At 40.2% G+C, this 18,487-nt stretch overlaps 1 protein-coding gene across 4 annotated transcripts in view; it reads left to right on the forward strand.

Moving 5' to 3' along the window:
* Nucleotides 1-18,487, forward strand: part of jak1 (Janus kinase 1) — a 62,085-nt gene that overhangs the window by 31,149 nt on the left and 12,449 nt on the right. For all 4 annotated transcript variants that reach the window (XM_061778794.1, XM_061778797.1, XM_061778795.1 and 1 more), the window contains 9 exons: nucleotides 811-984; nucleotides 6,863-7,020; nucleotides 10,117-10,231; nucleotides 10,529-10,727; nucleotides 14,443-14,552; nucleotides 16,928-17,074; nucleotides 17,228-17,315; nucleotides 17,405-17,532; nucleotides 17,637-17,775. In XM_061778794.1, the coding sequence (XP_061634778.1) occupies nucleotides 811-984; nucleotides 6,863-7,020; nucleotides 10,117-10,231; nucleotides 10,529-10,727; nucleotides 14,443-14,552; nucleotides 16,928-17,074; nucleotides 17,228-17,315; nucleotides 17,405-17,532; nucleotides 17,637-17,775 (1,258 nt within the window). The remainder of the gene's footprint in view (nucleotides 1-810; nucleotides 985-6,862; nucleotides 7,021-10,116; nucleotides 10,232-10,528; nucleotides 10,728-14,442; nucleotides 14,553-16,927; nucleotides 17,075-17,227; nucleotides 17,316-17,404; nucleotides 17,533-17,636; nucleotides 17,776-18,487) is intronic.

Genomic DNA, 18,487 nt, shown 5'->3' on the forward strand with positions numbered 1-18,487 from the left:
TACTCACTATCTCTCCTCTGGATGTGTACAAACCATCGAAGTCTGCTCTCTCTAACTTTGTCTCCAAAAGATCTAACCTTGACCGTCCCTCTGATGAGCTCATTTCTAATTTTATCCGACCTGGTCACTCCTACAGCGAATCTCAACATCTTCATTTCCGCCACCTCCAGCTCTGCTTCCTGTTGTATCTTCAGTGCCACTGCCTCTAATCCGTCCATCATGGCTGGCTTCACCACTGTTTTATAAACTTTGCCCTTCATCCTAGCAGAGACTCTTCTGTCACATAACACACCTGACACCTTCCTCCACCCGTTCCAACCTGCTTGGACCCGTTTCTTCACTTCCTGACCACACTCACCATTGCTCTGGACGGTTGACCCCAAGTATTTAAAGTCCTCCACCCTTGCTATCTCTTCTCCCTGTAGCCTCACTCTTCCCCCTCCACCCCTCTCATTCATGCACATATACTCTGTTTTACTTCGGCTAATCTTCATTCCTCTCCTTTCCAGTGCATGCCTCCATCTTTCCAACTTTTCCTCCACCAGTTCCCTCTGCAGATCACAATGTCATCTGCAAACATCATGGTCCACGGGGATTCCAGTCTAAGAAAAAAAAAACCTCAAACTCAGCCTCATATATTATCTAAATAAGTTTGTATTTGCCTTGTTCTAATTGTGTCATTTTATATTGGTATTGTACTAGACAGGAATTCTGGTAATTTGCCTTGTACAACAAAGTATGAAATACCTGTAAAACAGTCTACATTACTCTACTAAATAACAGCATAAACTGTGTGTATCTTCAAAATAGATACTGGTGATTTCTAAAGAGAAAGGAAGGTCAAAGAAGAACAAGTTAAATGGAAATCTGAGAAAAAATGAAGCTGATGACGGCTGGGAGAGATTCTGCGACTTCCATGAGATCATGCATGCTGCCATCAAAGAGGCCACAGTCACAATTCACAGACAGGATCACAAGAAAATGGTGAGACAAACAGAGCACACCAGAAAACTGATTGAGTCGGGGATTAAGCTCCAGTTTAAAATCTGCTTTTCAGTCCGTCCCCGCACTCCCTTATTATTATTTTTTTTTAAACAATTTTATTATATGGAAAGGAAACGCAAAATCTTTTTGGGCAATAATTTGTTGTATGTGCCCGCACTAGGCTACACACCATTAATATTGCATTAAACTTAAATTCAGCAATTGTCACCCATTTCAACACCCCAAACACTTTTATACATTGTCCGTTAAAAGGTCCCCAAATCCAACTGTTTTGTGCATAAGACGTCAAAATAAGTCTGTGACCTAGTTGAAGTTCTGACATGTATGTCAGAACAGTTTGTCGCTTGAATGCAACAGCCTTTGAACACCAAACCGCTTGCAAACGGCGGGATTTGAAATCGCCATATAGTTTTGACAATTAATATAAAACTACCTGCCAACTTCGTTGTTGCTACACGCCCACATCACAGGGAAACTGGCTGAGTGACAATGCGACTGCGTCTTGTGCAAAGCTTTGCATCATTTCCCAAGCTCAGACGAGTTGAGGAATAAATGGCTGCCATTTATTTTTGGATTCATTCATACACATTGTGAAACCAAAATTGTCCTGTTTTCTGGCCCATTTCGTGGGGAATTACTTTGTAAGCTTTCATACACTGCTGGAAATGCATTTCCGGGTTTGGAGTGAGCGACGAGCAACTCAGCTGGGCAGCCACCTCCAAGCCATTCAGTCCCATCCAAAAGTATTGGAACTGCAAGGTCAATGCCTTTGTTTTTGTTGTGTACTGAAGACATTTGGATTTCAGATCAAAAGATGAATATGAGACAAAAGTTCACAATTCAAGCTTTTATTTCATGGTATTTACATCTAGATGTGTTAAACAACTCAGGACAGAGCACCTTTTGTTTGAAGCCACCCACTTTTCAAGTGAGCAAAGTATTGTAACAGACATGATTAAATTAACTTAAAGTGAATAACATTTAGTAGCCTTACTTGCAATAACTACATCAAGCCTGCGACCGATTGACTTCGCCAGACTGTTGCATTCTTCATTTGAAATGCTTTTCCAGGCCTTGACTGCAGCCTCTTTCAGTTCTTGTTTGTTTCTGGGGGTTTCTGCCTTCAGTGTCCTCTTCAGGAGGTAAAATGCATGCTTTGTTGGGTTAAGGTTTTGTAAGTTACCGTATTTTCACGACCATAAAGTGCACATAAAAGTCTTAAATTTTCTCCAAAATGGACGCGGGGCCTTATAATGCGGCGCGCCTCATGTGTGCACAGAGTTTCAAAATCGGTAAATTTTGTTGTGTGACTTTGATGAGCGCTCTGCTTGACTGACTGGGAGCATTTCCTGCAGACACGCTGCTTATATAGAGGAAAGGCGGACGTGACTGAGGACAGCATGCGGACGTTAAAGGGGGAAGGGTGCGCGTGAAAGAGGACGCTAAAGGCACGCCCCGAGTAGATATATAGCGCCGGTATGTGCATTGTGCAAAAGAACATCGGTTTGGCTAATGAACCCCGAAAATGGCACCTACGAAGAGACATGCTTATGAAGCACAGTTTAAACTGCAAGCTGTCAGTTACGCGGAGGAACATGGGAATCGAGCAGCCACGATAGAATTCAAGATCAACGAATCCATGGTTCGCAAGTGGAGGAAGAGGAAAACGAGCTTCGCCTAGTCAAGAAGACGAAGCGCCGGGCGAGTTACGCCACCATATGTGAATGGATTGTGGATGCCTGCGTTAAGGTATCTGCTTTGACTGTTGTCCGAGCTTTCGCGAAAGCTGGCACCTTTGCTGAACCGCCCCCCAGCAACGAGAGTGACTCCGACAATGAGGAGAGGGAACCCAGCATGTTTGATGGCAAACTTGCCCAGCTCTTCATTTCGGATACAGAAGATGAGGACTTTGATGGATTTGTGAATGAGAATTGATGAAAAAATAATGGGAGTACATTGTTAAATACTTCAATAAATTACAACCGAACTCAGTTTTGCTCCCGCTGCCTTTTTAAAAACATACGCTAGCATGCATGCTAGCGTATGTTTTAGCGTGCATGCATGCTACCGTATGCTTTAAGGTAGCGTATGTTTTATCATACCTGCGCCCAATAATACGGTGCGCCTTATGTATGTGTTAAATACAGAAATAAACCCCGTAACTGAGACTGCCTCTTTTAATACGGTGCGCCTTATTGTCGTGAAAATACGGTAATTGACATGGCCAGTCTAAGACCTTCCACTTTTCCCCCCTGATAAAGTCCTTTTTTGTGTTGCCAGTGTGTTTTGGGTCATTGATGAAGCTTCTCCTGATTAGTTTGATTTTTCTGTAAATTGCGAGACAAAATGGTTTTGTAGACTTCAGAATTCATTCTGCTGCTACCATCATGAGTTACATCATCAATAAAGACTAGTGAGCCCGTTCTAGAAGCAGCCATGACATTACCTCCACCATGCTTCACAGATGAGCTTGTGTGTTTTGGATCATAAGCAGATCCTTTCTTTCTCCATACTTTGGCTTTTCCATCACTTTAGTAGAGGTTAATCTTAGTCTCATCAGTCCACAAAACATTTGTGGCTCATCTCTGTACTTCTTTTCAGAATCCAATCTGGCCTGCAGATTATTTTTGCTGATGAGTGGTTTGCATCTTGTGGTATGGCCTGTATATTTCTTCTCTCGAAGTCTTCCTCGAACAGTGGATTGTGATGCCTTCACACCTGCCCTGTGGAGGTTTGCAGTGATGTCACTGACTGTTGTCTTTGGGTGTTTCTTCTCTCTCACAATGTTTCTGTCATTAACTGCTGTTGATACCCTTGGGCGACCTGATCAATGTCTGTTTCTCAGTACAGAACTAGTTTCTTTCTTTTTCATCCATCCATCCATTTTCTGAGCCGCTTCTCCTCACTAGGGTCGCGGGCGTGCTGGAGCCTATCCCAGCTAACATCGGGCAGGAGGCGGGGTGCACCCTGAACTGGTTGCCAGCCAATCGCAGGGCACATACAAAGAAACAACCATTCACACTCACATTCACACCTACGGGCAATTTAGAGTCTTCAATTGATGCATGTTTTTGGGATGTGGGAGGAAACCGGAGTGCCTGGAGAAAACCCATGCAGGCACATGCAAACTCCACACAGGCGGGGCCGGGGATTGAACCCCTCTCCTCAGAACTGTGAGGCTGACGCTCTAACCAGTCGCCCACCGTGCCGCCAGTGATTTCATTTATTAAGGAAAAAAAACAAATTCAGTTACCTGGCTTTGTGTGAAAAGTAATTAGCCCCCTTGTTAAATCATGAATTAATTGTGGCTAATTGCAATTTTTTGTTAATTTTCACTGCTCACACCCAAGCCTGATTACCTACAGACCTGTTCAATCAAGAAATAACTAAAACAGAATCTGTCGCGACAAAATCAAGTCGGACAAAAGATCTTAAAAAAGCTGTAACAAAATGATACGTTCCAAAGAAATTCCAGAACAGTCGAGAAATAAAGTAATTGACATCTATCACTCTGGAAAGGGTTACAAAAGCCATTTCTAAAGCTTTATGATTCCAGTGGTCTACAGAGAGAGCCATTATCCTCACATGGAGAAAACATGGAACGCTGGTGAACCTTCCCAGGAGTGGCCGGCCTACAAAGATTACCCCAAGAAGAACAGCAATGACTCATCCAGGAGGCCACAAAGGAAATCAAGACAACTTCTAAGAGCTGCAATCCTCCTTTGCCTCAGTTAAAGTATGTGTTCATGACACAACAATTAGGAAGAAACTGGGCAAAAATGGCTTCCATGGTAGAGTTCCAAGGCGAAAACCACTGCTGACCAAAAAGAATATAAAGGCTCATCTTACTTACCTTTGCAAAAAAAAACAAAAAACATCTGAATGATTCCGAAGACTTCTGGAAGAAGAAAGAAATGGACTGACGAGATGAAAGTTGATCTTTTAGGAAGGTGTGTGTCTGATTATATCTGGCATAAATGTAGCACAGCATTTCAGGAAAAGAACATCATACCAACAGTCAAACATGGTGGTGGTAGTGTGATGGTCTTGGGTTGCTTTGCTCCTTCAGGACCTGGACACCTTGGTGTGATTGATGGAACCATTAATGGAACCATAAATTCTGCTCTTTAACAGAAAATCCTGAAGCACAATGTTCAGCCATCAGTTTGTGACCTCATGCTGAAGTACGCTTGGGTTCTGTAGCAGGATAACGATCCAAAACACACCAGCAAGTCAACTTCAGAATATCCTGAAGCACAATGTTCAGCCATCAGTTTGTGACCTCAAGCTGAAGTGCGCTTTGGTTCTGTAGCAGGATAGCGATCCAAAACACACCAGCAAGTCAACTTCTGAATGGCTTAAGAAAACAAAATGAAGGTTTTGGAGTGGCCTAGTCAAAAGTCCAGACTTGAATCCAATTGAAATGCAGTGGCATGACCTTAAAAAGGCCGTTCATGCTCAAAAGCCCTCCATTTTGGCTGAATTAAAAAAATTCCACAGGACGAGTGGGACAAAATGTCTCCACAGAGATGTGAAAGACTCATTGCCACTTATAGAAAACGCTTGATTTCAGTTGTTGCTGCTGAGCATGGCCCAACCAATTATTAGGTTTAGTAACTTTGAATAGTTTTTTTCCCCTCTAATAAATAAAATCACCATTTAAAAAGAGCAAGTCCACTTGGGTTATATTTGTCTGATATTTACATTTGTTTGATGATCTTAAACATTCAAGTCGGGAAACTATGCAAAAATATAAGAATTTGAGAAGTAGCCCAATAGCTTTTACGGCACTATAGATAGAAAGTAAGCTTGCTTTTACCTGCTGTATCTCCTGTGAAAGTCTGTTTCGTTGTTGTTGAGTCCATGACTATTGTGACAAAGCTTTTCAAGTTTTCCTGCTATTGCTGCAGTAGTGCTGTGAAAATGTCCTGTTGTTGCAGTAGTTCAATCACCGACTGTGTCAGCGAGACAAACTCCTTGTCTGCTTTCACATCTGCCTTTTGTGTTGGGATACAGCAGCATTTTGAGACACTCTGCAGTTGACCATTTCTCAAGTTTTTCCCCAAAAGACTGACGTGCAGGTTCCGTGAAGGCGCTAGCTAGTTGGTAGCTGTCTTAGCCATTTCCGTTAGCAACACGTGGCAACAAAAACAGCTTATACGTAAAAGTTAGCTTTGTAGAAAAACTTAGGCTTCGTTTGGTGAGCCGTCAATACGATGGCACTGCCCAATGGCGTCACTTCTAGGCGACACACAAGGAATTGAATTGGAAAGGATTGTTCGACCTTCCTTCCGTGTATTTATCTGAAAGTAAATTTAAAATGAACACCGAAAGCTCATGTAAGAAATTAATTGACAAAGACGAAAATGAAAGACAGTTTTAGTTAGTTTTGCAAACGTTAAGAATTATTATTTTTTTAAACATTCTCATTTTTATTTTATTTCGTTTACGAAAATGTTTCTTCAGTTTTAGTTATTTTGTTCATTTTCTTTTCCGATAATAACCTTGCACCTTACATGTCAAGACGTCCTCCTTGTCCAACACTGCATCTAAACACTCCCCTCAAGCACATTTAAAGAATAGTGTGCTGCTCCTGCTTTGCAGCAGAGGTTTTTGCAGCAGGATTTTTTTCAAGCATTCATTAATAATGGTTAGGGCAGCTATTATGCAACAACACTGGGGTTGTTATGCTCTTTGGGATATGTAAAAGCATGTTACTTTGCTCAGATCTGCATTTATTTCTGGTTATATTCACTTAACATTAAATCGCCAGAAGAATTGTTTGGACTTCCCTTGCTTGTCTGAACTCGAATAAACAAGAACAATAATGATGTGCAATCACCCTTTGTTTCTTCAGGAGCTGCGTATGGCATCTTGGACTGAGGCTCTATCCTTTACAGCCCTTGTGGATGGATACTTCAGGCTAACAGTGGATGCCCACCACTACCTGTGCAAGGAGGTGGCTCCCTCTTCAGTGGTGCACAACATCAAGAATGGCTGCCATGGCCCCATTTGGTTTGTTCTTGCGGTTTAATTTAATTGGTGCAGTTTTCTGTGTTCTTTGTACACCATTTGACATTTCTAATATTTAGCTCTATTCAGTCACATTGTAATTTTTGTAGTCATAAGGTGGGCATGCACTAGCATGGGTTGTTTTTAAACCCCATCAAATTGCATGAGTTGATAGCCTATGATTGAACACTAATAATTTAGTTCAGCTCATATTGTAAATACCGAGAACGAATCGTTTGGGTATCCCCTCACTCACACTCTCGTCCTATAGACTTATAATTTACATCGTCAATTCCACCCCACTTCAGTTGTACAGCCTGGTTTACGACCTTTGTCCTGCATGCTATCCTTGTCCTGTCCTGCATGCTATCCTTGTCCTGTCCGCTAAACCACAGCGGCAGCTTAAAAACTCCACTGTGACACAGTAAAACTGTTCCGGCATAAAAGGGATACAGATCTTTCATTCTGCTTGACCTAACAGCCAAACAGGACAAAAATAAGAGAAAAAAAAAAGTAAATGCCGAGAACTATGATTTGACTGCTCACTGAGTGTTTGGCACTGCTCCAACATCCTTCCCTTATAGCGTGCACTGAATTGTGTCTTCACTCTTAATAGATTATGCATGCTGTCGATGGGCATGATGCACGTGATCTACAGAGATGACCTTTTACTTAGACCTTAAACAGTGGGTGCACTCTCTCATTATAACAGATTGGGCACACTGTCGGCAACAGGTGTAAAAGTGGTCGAGACGGCCGTATTTAAAAGAGGGTTTTGCACTTTTGGTAGTAGCTGATGATTTTCAGAAATTTGGCAGAGCACCGCAAACACAAAATGAAGTTAGAAGTGATGGAATGGGAAGAGGCAGACATATTACTGACTTACAGAAAATAAATCAACATCGCTCCAATAATTTTCGGGAAGCCAGCAACTACAAAATAGACAGATTTTGTTTAATTTAACTCGACCCCAGTACGTGACAGTTTGAACAGACAAAAGTGGAAAAGTTCTGTTGCCTCACATTTTGCATGCACTATGCTGGCACCCCTGTGCATGCCGGTTTGCACCTGTCTGTCAGACGTGGTTTTAAAGGGCACAAAATAACCCATCACAATTAGTCTCAAATTTGATAAATCATATTGCATTGGCTAAATGAATTAATTAAAAATTAATAAATTTACCGTAATTTATTTTGTATAATGTGCAATTTTCTCCCCCCCAAAGTCAATAGTGTGTATTATACATCAGTATAGTAAAAGTTAGAAAATCCTTCACAGTAAAATGAGGTATATGAGTAGATGTGTGTTGTAGAATAGCTATCAATTAGTTTTAATCTTGTGATTTATACGTTTACATCATATTTAGGGTCACATTTAAAATGTTATAATTATCTGCTAAGTATTTAGGCTGTGATGCACTCTAGTGTTTAGTTTTCAAACTGCAGCTTGGCGGAGGTATTTGCCACCTCCCACGTGACCGTTGGCACGTCAGCTGGCTTGCACAACATACTGAAAGCTAGAGAGGTCTTGTGCCCCGTGATAACACATTCACTCCTGGTGCAAGATTATAAAAAAATAGTTAAGACACAACAAAAGCTGCAACGGGCAGATACATTTGAATAAGAACTGTTAACATTCACATTATTACAACTACAATATTTATGGTATTAGGGGATTTATGCTCTAATTCCTTTGTACTGGTTTTAATCCCAACCAGCCTCGCTCTGCCCCATGTCGTCGCTTCTCCATTACACTTTTTCGAGGCTGAGGGGCGACAATGGCACGCTTTAGCATCCTACTTCTTCCTTAACTATTAATATATCTTTTTATGATTTCAGGAATGTGATAAAGTACAAGATGCTGAATACATAGCATCAAACACCTATACAAGCTCGCCGGGCATCCACTTATGAATCACTCATGTTTGGGGGTGTGTCAGCAAATTTATGCGATGGTCCGGTCCAGTCGAGTTTGACCACATTGCGCAGTGTGTCGCAGGCTTAAAGCAGCTTTTGCACTGTGGTCAACTGAGGAGGTATGGGCATTTTTGTCCATATTTGCAGAAGATGAAATTCAGCGACATGAAAGGTGTGACAAGAAACGAGCATGTCACGTTCTTCTTGATCTCGCTCCAATCCCTCCCACTTTTGATTGGTGCCTGTTGGAATGGGAAAGCAACGGAGGCCGGGCTAGGCCAAGCGAGGCTGGGGCAGAGAACTTGTAATGGAAAAGCTGCATTACTGACATAAAACAGTATTTTAATGCTGCTGTACGCACGCTGGGAAATCAACTGATCGCGAGCCGCCATGTTTTAATGATGACGTCATTGTGGCAGCTTGTTGTCAGAGGATGTCCCAGCATGCCTAGCGCCAATGTTTAGTTGTTAAAATGCTGTTTTAAGTCAGTTAGTCCCCTAATTCCATAAATAGTTGTAATAATGTGAATGTTATTCAATTTTATGTGTGGTTATTCCCCATCTGGAGCTTCATTTGTGTCTTAACTATCTTTTTATTATCTTGCACCAGGAGTGAATGTGTTATCTGGGAAGATAACCTCTCTAGCTTTCACTATGTTGTGCAAGCTGGCTGTCGTGCCTCATGTCATGTGAGGTGCAAAATACCTCTGCAAAGTGGTACGCATTGTTAAAACTAAACACTAGGGTCCACCACAGTAACATATTTTACTAAAGAACAACTAAACCCTAGTATTAATAATAATACTGATCTGACTTAATTGAAAACAAACAAATTAGGATGGGATCACCACTAACATTTATTGCATATTACTTGAGTAATTCAAGCCTCTAGTGTTTTGGAAATAGCTTCAACTCTAAAAGCTAATAGTCTCAGCTGACCAAATTTCTGACACATTGGAAATTCATCTCATGGCCGTTCGACCAGTTAGGAGCTGTCAATGTGACGTGCAAACTGCCACTGCTGAAATATTTACTGGGGTACCATTATGATGAGAAGACAAAGCTGACAGTTGAGTTTTTTTGTCCTTGACACAAAGCATAATATTTTTTAGCTTCATATCTCCTCCCATCACATTTGTCTCACTTTTAATTGATTGACCACTATTGTTTGTTCCCTACACCAGTACGGAGTATGCCATCCAAAAACTGCGTCAGGAGGGTAATGAGGAGGGCATGTACATTCTACGCTGGAGCTGCACTGACTACCAGTACATCATCATCACTGTGGTGTGCAATGAGGTATAGGGCATCATTACATGTTTTCTCGTTTTTTTTCATTAGTTTGCTCTAGGTCTCAGACTCGTTGGCAAATAAAACATCCATTATCATTGCTACTCGGATGACATCTCTAGCTTTCTCCAGCAAACCAAATTATTATATCCCCAGCCTACCTTACAGACTGCCTCACTGAACTCATTCCTGGTTTAGTGCAAACGTTCTTAAACGTAACATCGACAAAATTTTGTGAGAGTAGCCACAAAGCTAAGCTATAGCTTGTTTACTATAGTCTCACTTGACTTACTCTACTCCATTTAGCTTGACCTCAGGGAATCCCGCCCTGTGCGACAGTATAAAAACTTCCAGATTGAAGTGACTCCGGATGAGTTCCGCCTTTATGGCACAGAAACAACAAGGCCCACTCTAAGGGCGCTATTGGAGCACCTGGAGCGCCAGAGTCTTCGCTCTGACAATCTCCACTTCCATCTGCTCTGCTGCTGTCCTCCTCAACCTCGAGGTAAGACTTTCAAAGTTTGCTCATCTGTACACGTAGTAACATCCAATTGTAAATAATGCACACTATTTAGAAATAACAATGCTTGCCCACCAAGATTAGAAAATATTTAACAATGTAATATGATGCCTTGTTAATATTTCATTTAGTGATTCATTCATTCATTCAGTCATTCATTCATCTTCCGTACCGCTTATCCTCACTATGATCGCGGCTGTGCTATAACCTATCCCAGCTGACTCTTGACGAGAGACGGGGTACACCCTGAACTGGTCGCCAGCCAATCGCAGGGCACATATAAACAACAAAACTGACATTCACACCTACGGGCAATTTAGAGTCTTCAATCAACCTCTACCATGGATGTTTTGGGGATGTGGGAGGAAACCGCAGGCACAGGGAGAGTATGCAAACTCTAAACAGGCGAGGCCGGATTTGACCCCGGGTCCTCAGAACTGTGAGGCGGAGGTGATAACTAGTCAGCCACAGTGCAGCCTCATTTAGTGATATTTAATTTAATTAGTCTCACAATATCATAAAACACCACCCCACTGTAAACTGCACTAAGATGGCATTGATATGGTGTGCTTCAACAAACTCAGTAACATAATGGTGACTCATTTGACATATCTGCGCAAAAGTATATAATTCAAACAATAGGCCCAGCACTAGTGCATATGCAATTATGCATGTCTCACATGTGTGGATACACTCCACACACATGCACACACCGGTGTCAGAGAGGAAGAGAGATGTAAATCTGGGTTTCCGGGGCCAAACTGAAACACTTTTCATTTTACAGATTAAAGACTGAATGTCTTCTGGATTACATAATATTTATCACTAAATCTATCACAAGATCTGCTATTTGCCTATTATTTGGCTGATAACCACTTTTTAGGGCAAGGAATTCTATTACTTTTTACAACTTGAACACCACACACCTCACTATAAACCACTAGAAACGTGTATGAAAGTTATGATGTATAATGGGGAAAAATATTCTGATGGATATCCTTTATTATAAATACAATTATAACAAAGTATTGTATGATGCAATCATCTTCTGAGGTTACAGTTTGAATTTCAGGTGACTAATTTGTAGGAATGTTCGGTACCACTTTTTTTGTTTGTTTTTGTTTTGTCCTATTTGGCTGTCAGGTCAGGCAGAAGGGAGGATCTGTATCCCTTTTATGCCGGAACAGTTTTACTGTGTCACAGTGGAGTTTTTAAGCTTCCGCTGTGGTTTCTTAGTATTATAATTGAAGTTTATTGAAAATCAGATTCGAACAGAACCAAGTTTCTTGAGGGGAGAGAGAAACAAAGACAAAATACATAGCACTAATTGTAGACAGGATGAGAAAAGTAATTCATTACATTATCTACAACAATGAAACATTAAATATGAGTGTTGCATGGAGCTGTAGTGCTACACACACTGTGAGGGAAGGACAGGACAAGCTAGAACAGGACAAGGACAGGAAAAGAAGCATGCAGGACAAGGGTCGTGAACCCGGCTGTACAACTGATTATTAGGTTCTTGAAGCATTTATGGCGTTTAAGACTTAAATATGGAAATGGAAATAAATGGGAGTTTTGGGAGTTTGATGTTGTTGCAGTCTATTTGTTCCAATTCTAGCCAATAATTTTACTCCTCATTGTGGTGCAACCATTTGAGGAGGTATTGTAATTGGTAAGCTAAATAACAGTGTTTAAGGTTGGGAGCATTTAGGCCTACCTCCTGTTTACTTTTCTGAAGAGTGGATAGACTAATTCTATTTTTCTTATTTTTTTAATAAAAATTTATTACAGCAGAATCTAAGGTTTGAAACCATTTAAATGTGGTCTTAAATGGAATAATTGAAAATAATTTATTTGAGATAAGGTTTTATTTTTATTGTAGCTATTCTTCCCAGTAATGATATAGGCAAGTTATTCCAGCATCTTAAATCAGCTGAGATTTTTTTTTTTTACAAAAGTGGTGTGTAATTTAGATTGGTTAGCTCTGTGACTTTTGATGAAATATTAATACCTAAATACTTAATGGTTCCTATAGGAATAGGGTAATCTGGGATTCCATCTGCAGGAGTCCATGAGTTTGCTGTTATTGGGAGTATTGTTGATTTTGTCTAGTTGATAGAGTAGTCTGAGATTTGTGAAAATGTTTTAATGAGATTGAAGACTGCCTGAAGAGAATACTTGGGTTCCTGTAAGTGAAGAAGAATATCATCAGCATATAGACTGATTTTGTGTTCTGTCACTAGTGAGCAGATACCTTTAATTTTAGCATTCTGATGTATAGCGGCAGCAAGAGGTTCGCTAAATATTGCAAATAGCATTGGTGAGAGTGGACATCATTGTCTGGTTCCGCTTTGTAATGTAAAACTTTGTGAAGTGATCCTATTTGTGGTGATTGTCGCTTTCGGCGAATTGTATAATGTTGCTATCCAATGTGTAAATGAATCTCCAAACCCAAATTTGCGAAGTACTGCAAACAGGAAAGGCCAGTTAACTTTATCGAAAGCTTTCTCTGTATCAAGTGACATGATGATTGTGTTTAAATTTTTACGCTGTGACATGCTTATTAAATCTAACAGATGTCTGACATTATTTGTGGAACTTCTACCTTTAATGAAGCCTTTCTGGTCATAGTTGATTATCGACGGGAGTACCTCTTCAAGTCTCGCTGCGAGGGCTTTCGAGATAATCTTGATATCTACATTAATCAGTGATAAGGGCCGATAATTAGCCGGGGGAGAGGGGTCTTTACCTGACTTTAGTCATAACTTAATTGAAGCTGTGTTCATATGGCTACTAATTTGACCTGTATCGTTTATCTCCTTGACTGTTCTGAGAAACCATTTGGGTCACAACATAAAGCAAAAGAAAAAAAATTAGCCAAGTGACAGCTCATAACTTGAAAACTCATAAATTAGGGCACTCATAACTCAGGTCCTCATACCACTGTACTTACATCTGTTTCTGATAACATAAGAAAAATATAGGGAGAATGTTTTATGGACGGATGAGACAACGATTAACCTTTACCAAAGTGATGGAAAGGCAAAAAAAACCAGTTTGGCAAAAGAAAGTACTGCTCAAGAGCCAAAACATAGTGTCGAAGCTCATTTGTGAAACACAGTGGAAGGGATGTCATGGCTTGGGCTTGCATCAATCTTCATTGATAATGCAACTCATGATTGCAGCAACAAAATTAATTCTGAAGTCTACAGAAACATTTTGTCTGCTAATTCAAAGCAAGATTTAACCAAACTGAATGCGAATACACTGCCAAAACAATAAAGAACTTCATTAAGAGACAGAAGGGGAATGTTTCAGATGGGCCAAGTAAATCTACAGACTTGGACCCTATAGAGCATTTCTTTTACCTGCTAGAGAAGAGAAAAGTCTGGAAAAACACCACAAAAGAAGAGTGAAAAAATGTGGTGACATCAGTGGGTCACAGACTTGATGCTAGCAAATGATGCAAGATGTAATTTTAAGTATTTCATTAGAAATAATGTTCTCTTCTAAGTTGTATATCTGGTCCTGAAAAAAAGTATTTGGAAATATATGTGTTCCTATTTTGATGTCAAACACAAATGTTATCTGTCTGCGCTAAAATAAAGGAATTTGGCTCACTGTTCTGATTGAATACTTTTCATATCAAATCAAACTGTGAAGACTCTTTAATCTTGTGCATGCATGTGTGTTGCAGAGATCTCCAATTTGCTGGTGGTCACAAATGATAGAGCACCGGTACCACAGACACCGATGCAGGACTGCCAGGTCATTATCCATCGCATACACAAGGAAGAAATTGAACAGGTATACTTTCACTTCATTTGTCTACATGTAATGTCAGGTAAATTATAGTTCAAGTAAAAGAATGAATATGTATAATAATATACAATCAAATAATTTGTAATACTAGACAATAATGATTGATTAATGAGGGTTTCTTCTACTGCTGCACGATAACTACTTTTTCAGTCAACACCGATAACCTATATTTCCTTCACTGTTGTGGACAATACCGTTAACCTATATGATATATATATTTTTTTATTTATTTTACTTTGCATTGCTACTTTGCATACCTAAGTCATTTTCAGATCATTTGATCAACAACGGTAAAGACACTTGCTTAAAAAAAAAAATTAAAAAAAAGTCTAATTTAGCAATTCTTTTATGCTTCCTTGGCTTTTTTATGGTTAAATGTCTCTCATGCTGCAACGGCCACAGTTAAGGTCTTATTTTTAAAAAGTTATTGGCGATTTAAAATTTTAGGCAGCCATACTTCTGCCTGCGCTCACACCACCCCCACTTGCAAAGCGACTCGGCTGGATAGCATTCAGAGGCTAGTAAACGCTTGAGTAGTGATAAAATGGCAAGTAGTAAATAAATCGGAAATTCTGGCAATCATATGCTAATTTGCTGTGGATATTGTTTTTACTATTTTTGCCGTCATTGGTTAATCATTTTGGTCAGAATATATCCCCTACTGTCGCTAGCCAGTCTAGCCGACTAACCTCCCTTCCTCCTCCGCTCACAGCCCTCTTCTGTCTGCTTGTGCTGCTAAGCGACTTTGTGGCTCTGTAGGCTGATAGTTCTCAGCGGTTAAGCTCATAAACGCTCCCGATTACCACCCCTAACTACGAATCCCAACTCACCGGATGATCGTACAGTAATTCGAGCATGTGCTGGCGCTCATATACTGATTTGCTGTAGATGTTATATTTCTACTTTTGAAGTCTTATGCAAAGAATTTTGGTTAAAATATCCCTAACTGTCGCTAGCTAATGCAGCCACGTACAGTATGTAGACTAATTTCATGGTTTAATTGCACCCTAACCCAATGCAAATGTAATCTGAACAGCAAGATTTCTTAAATTTGTATGGGAAAAATGAAAAAAAAAAAACAATGAAAAAAAATCATAATAAAAATCATAACCAAGTTTTATTTATGAAGAACAACTTTATTGATAACTAGAGGTGGGTAGTAACCTGTTACATTTACTCAAGTAACATTTTGGATGAATTGTACTTGTCAGAGTAGTTTGAATGCACCATACCTTTTACTTTTACTTGAGCATTTACGTTAAGAATAATTGATACTTTTACTCCGTTAGAATGATCAACATGCTGCTCGCTGCTTTTGTTTTTTTGTTTTTTTATCCATTTTTGCGTGCACGATCTAGTTTTAGACTTCATCTTCGACTTCCGCGAGGGCGGCGTAGCGCCAATCCAACGTGACCACTAGCTCAAGCCCACCCATAACTTGCCTTAGCCCACCCTATGAATTTGTTCTCTCTCTCTCTCTCTCTCTCTCTCTCTCTATCTCTATATATATATTGTGTGAATGCAAAATAGCCGCCTCATCCTGGCACTTCCACTCACAGATCCCTCTGGTGTATTGCAATTATTGTTATTGTCCCTTAACGAGGCGCCGCTCCAGTGGCATTAACGGTAAAGACATCTTGAGTGAGAAAGAAAGACCGTTTGTAAAAGAACCAAAAAAAGGAACTCTGAAGACACTAAAATGCATTTGTGTTCGTTTCCATAGAAATGGCATATTAAGCAATAGGAGAAAAATCCTATCTATCCACTAATGTAATTAACATCTTCAGAAAACATGTCATGAAAGTTCATTTCGGACAACGGTAAAATAGCGGTAAAGACATTTTGCCAATAAAAGTTTGACAAATATGACTTGAATATCATGAATAAATATAATGATAATGAATATATTTCTAGAATATTTGTTTTCTTAGAAACAATTATAACCTTTAGGTGAATAGCAACTGCCAATATTCCAAATACTCATATCAGTAAAATTAATTGATTTCTAAAAGGAAATTCGGTGGCCATGTCTTTACTGTTATTGATGAAATGATATGAAAATTTCCCACCTGCTCTTGAAACCCGAACCCCAAACTTTCATATATGTTAATGTTTCACTGACCAGCCTCTAAACAAACACAACAACAATGGAGAGCATTCCCCCACAGCATAGGAAATAGAGCTCTACTTTGTGAGTGGCCTAAAATATGGCCATGGAAATATGTAAAAAGGTTTCTTGCCTCTCCTGTGATTGTAGTAGTTAAAGCTTTTCTTTCATTGTCATGTCATCATTTTGACTGCAGAGGCACTGCTTTGTGTATGCCCATGGTCACTGCTGTGGTATTCCTGCTGTGTACTAGGAGGAGCATCTTGGTCTCGGCACAAGAACAAACATCTTCTGCGGAACGCTGAGGGTAAAAAGTGATGAGGATGCAGGTTACGGATCCTTCCAAGAGTTTAAGGTGGTGCTCAAAGTGCTGGGTTCGGGACACAGAGATATTTCCCTGGTGAGAGTCACAGTCAAATTAACAATATTTTCTTCTGCACTTCTGCTTACGAGGTCCACTCCAGTTAATGGGCATATGTAAACCTACAATGTCATCCACAAAAAGTAATGTGTACACTTTCCTATTTTTTCATATTTGTCTTATTGTTTGTAGGCCTTCTTTGAGACAGCAAGTATGATGCGGCAAGTTTCCCATAAGCACATCGTGCTGCTGTATGGCGTTTGTGTTCGCCATCTGGAGAGTAAGTGCATCTGTTGAGCTACAGGAATAATAACGTGTGTGTTGTGGAAGGGTTCTGTGTAGCAAATCTTTTTTTTTTGTGTGTGTCAGATATCATTGTGGAAGAGTTTGTGGAACAAGGACCACTGGATTTGTTCATGAGGAGACAGCAAAACCCACTTAGCACAGCTTGGAAGTTCCAGGTGGCCAAGCAGCTGGCTTCAGCTCTCAGCTATTTGGTGAGAAAGACATGCACGCTCTTTTAAGCATGTTGCTGTTCTTGCACAATATACAGTATGTGTAATAAAATATACCGCCGCAAATTTTTCATTTGAACATGCAGGAGGACAAAAAATTGGTCCATGGCTTCGTGTGTGCAAAGAACATTTTGTTGGCTCGAGATGGCCTGGACGCTGATGAAGGAGGACCCTTTATCAAGCTCAGTGACCCAGGAATACCAGTCACTGTGCTCACCAGAGAGGGTGTGTTTGGCTTACAAATAATGACACCAAAATGCTTTGTAAACGCTTTCGCTATCTCTTTAGTTGAGTCTGCTGCAAGCAAAAGTAAATGCATCAATATGCATCTTCATGCGATGGCAGTTTCGCCAACATGTCCTTTGTACCTGCATGCATGTATTGACTTGTCCAAATTATCCTGGGTAGTTTTACTTTCATCTTTCACTTCTGCATTCACACCCTTGCTTTACATACAGTAATCAGTGACCACTACACTCAGCACAATCTCGTTTTATGTAGAGCCGCACATGGTCGTAACTGACAGATGTTTCTAATATTTTGGTCAGCACAGTTAGGTGAAGTAATGTTTGATTGTATATTAGAGAACACTGTCCTTCTCCCAGCAATCACCTTCAATAGTTCATCTTGTCCCCTCCCACTGCAACTTCATTTCACCCCATGACTCTGCTCTGCTTCCCCACCTCTTGACTCGTCATCTTAAGAATCGTTTGATTTCATCAGTCTGTGACACACAGAATTATTTGATAGCATTGATGAGTTGTCATTTTTTTGCATTTAATATAAAATTGGAATGAATGCATCGCAGAAGGTAAAGCCAGGATTGTATGTCGAGTATATGTATGTAATTTGGAGGTATTGGTGGTCGGACACAGGGTCTATATCCCCACTCGCTATTCGTGATGACTTACACGAGCAAAGAAGTGAATCAGATTTG

The sequence above is a fragment of the Phyllopteryx taeniolatus genome, chromosome 7, assembly GCF_024500385.1.
Source record: "Phyllopteryx taeniolatus isolate TA_2022b chromosome 7, UOR_Ptae_1.2, whole genome shotgun sequence".
NCBI classification, from domain to species: Eukaryota; Metazoa; Chordata; class Actinopteri; order Syngnathiformes; family Syngnathidae; genus Phyllopteryx; species Phyllopteryx taeniolatus.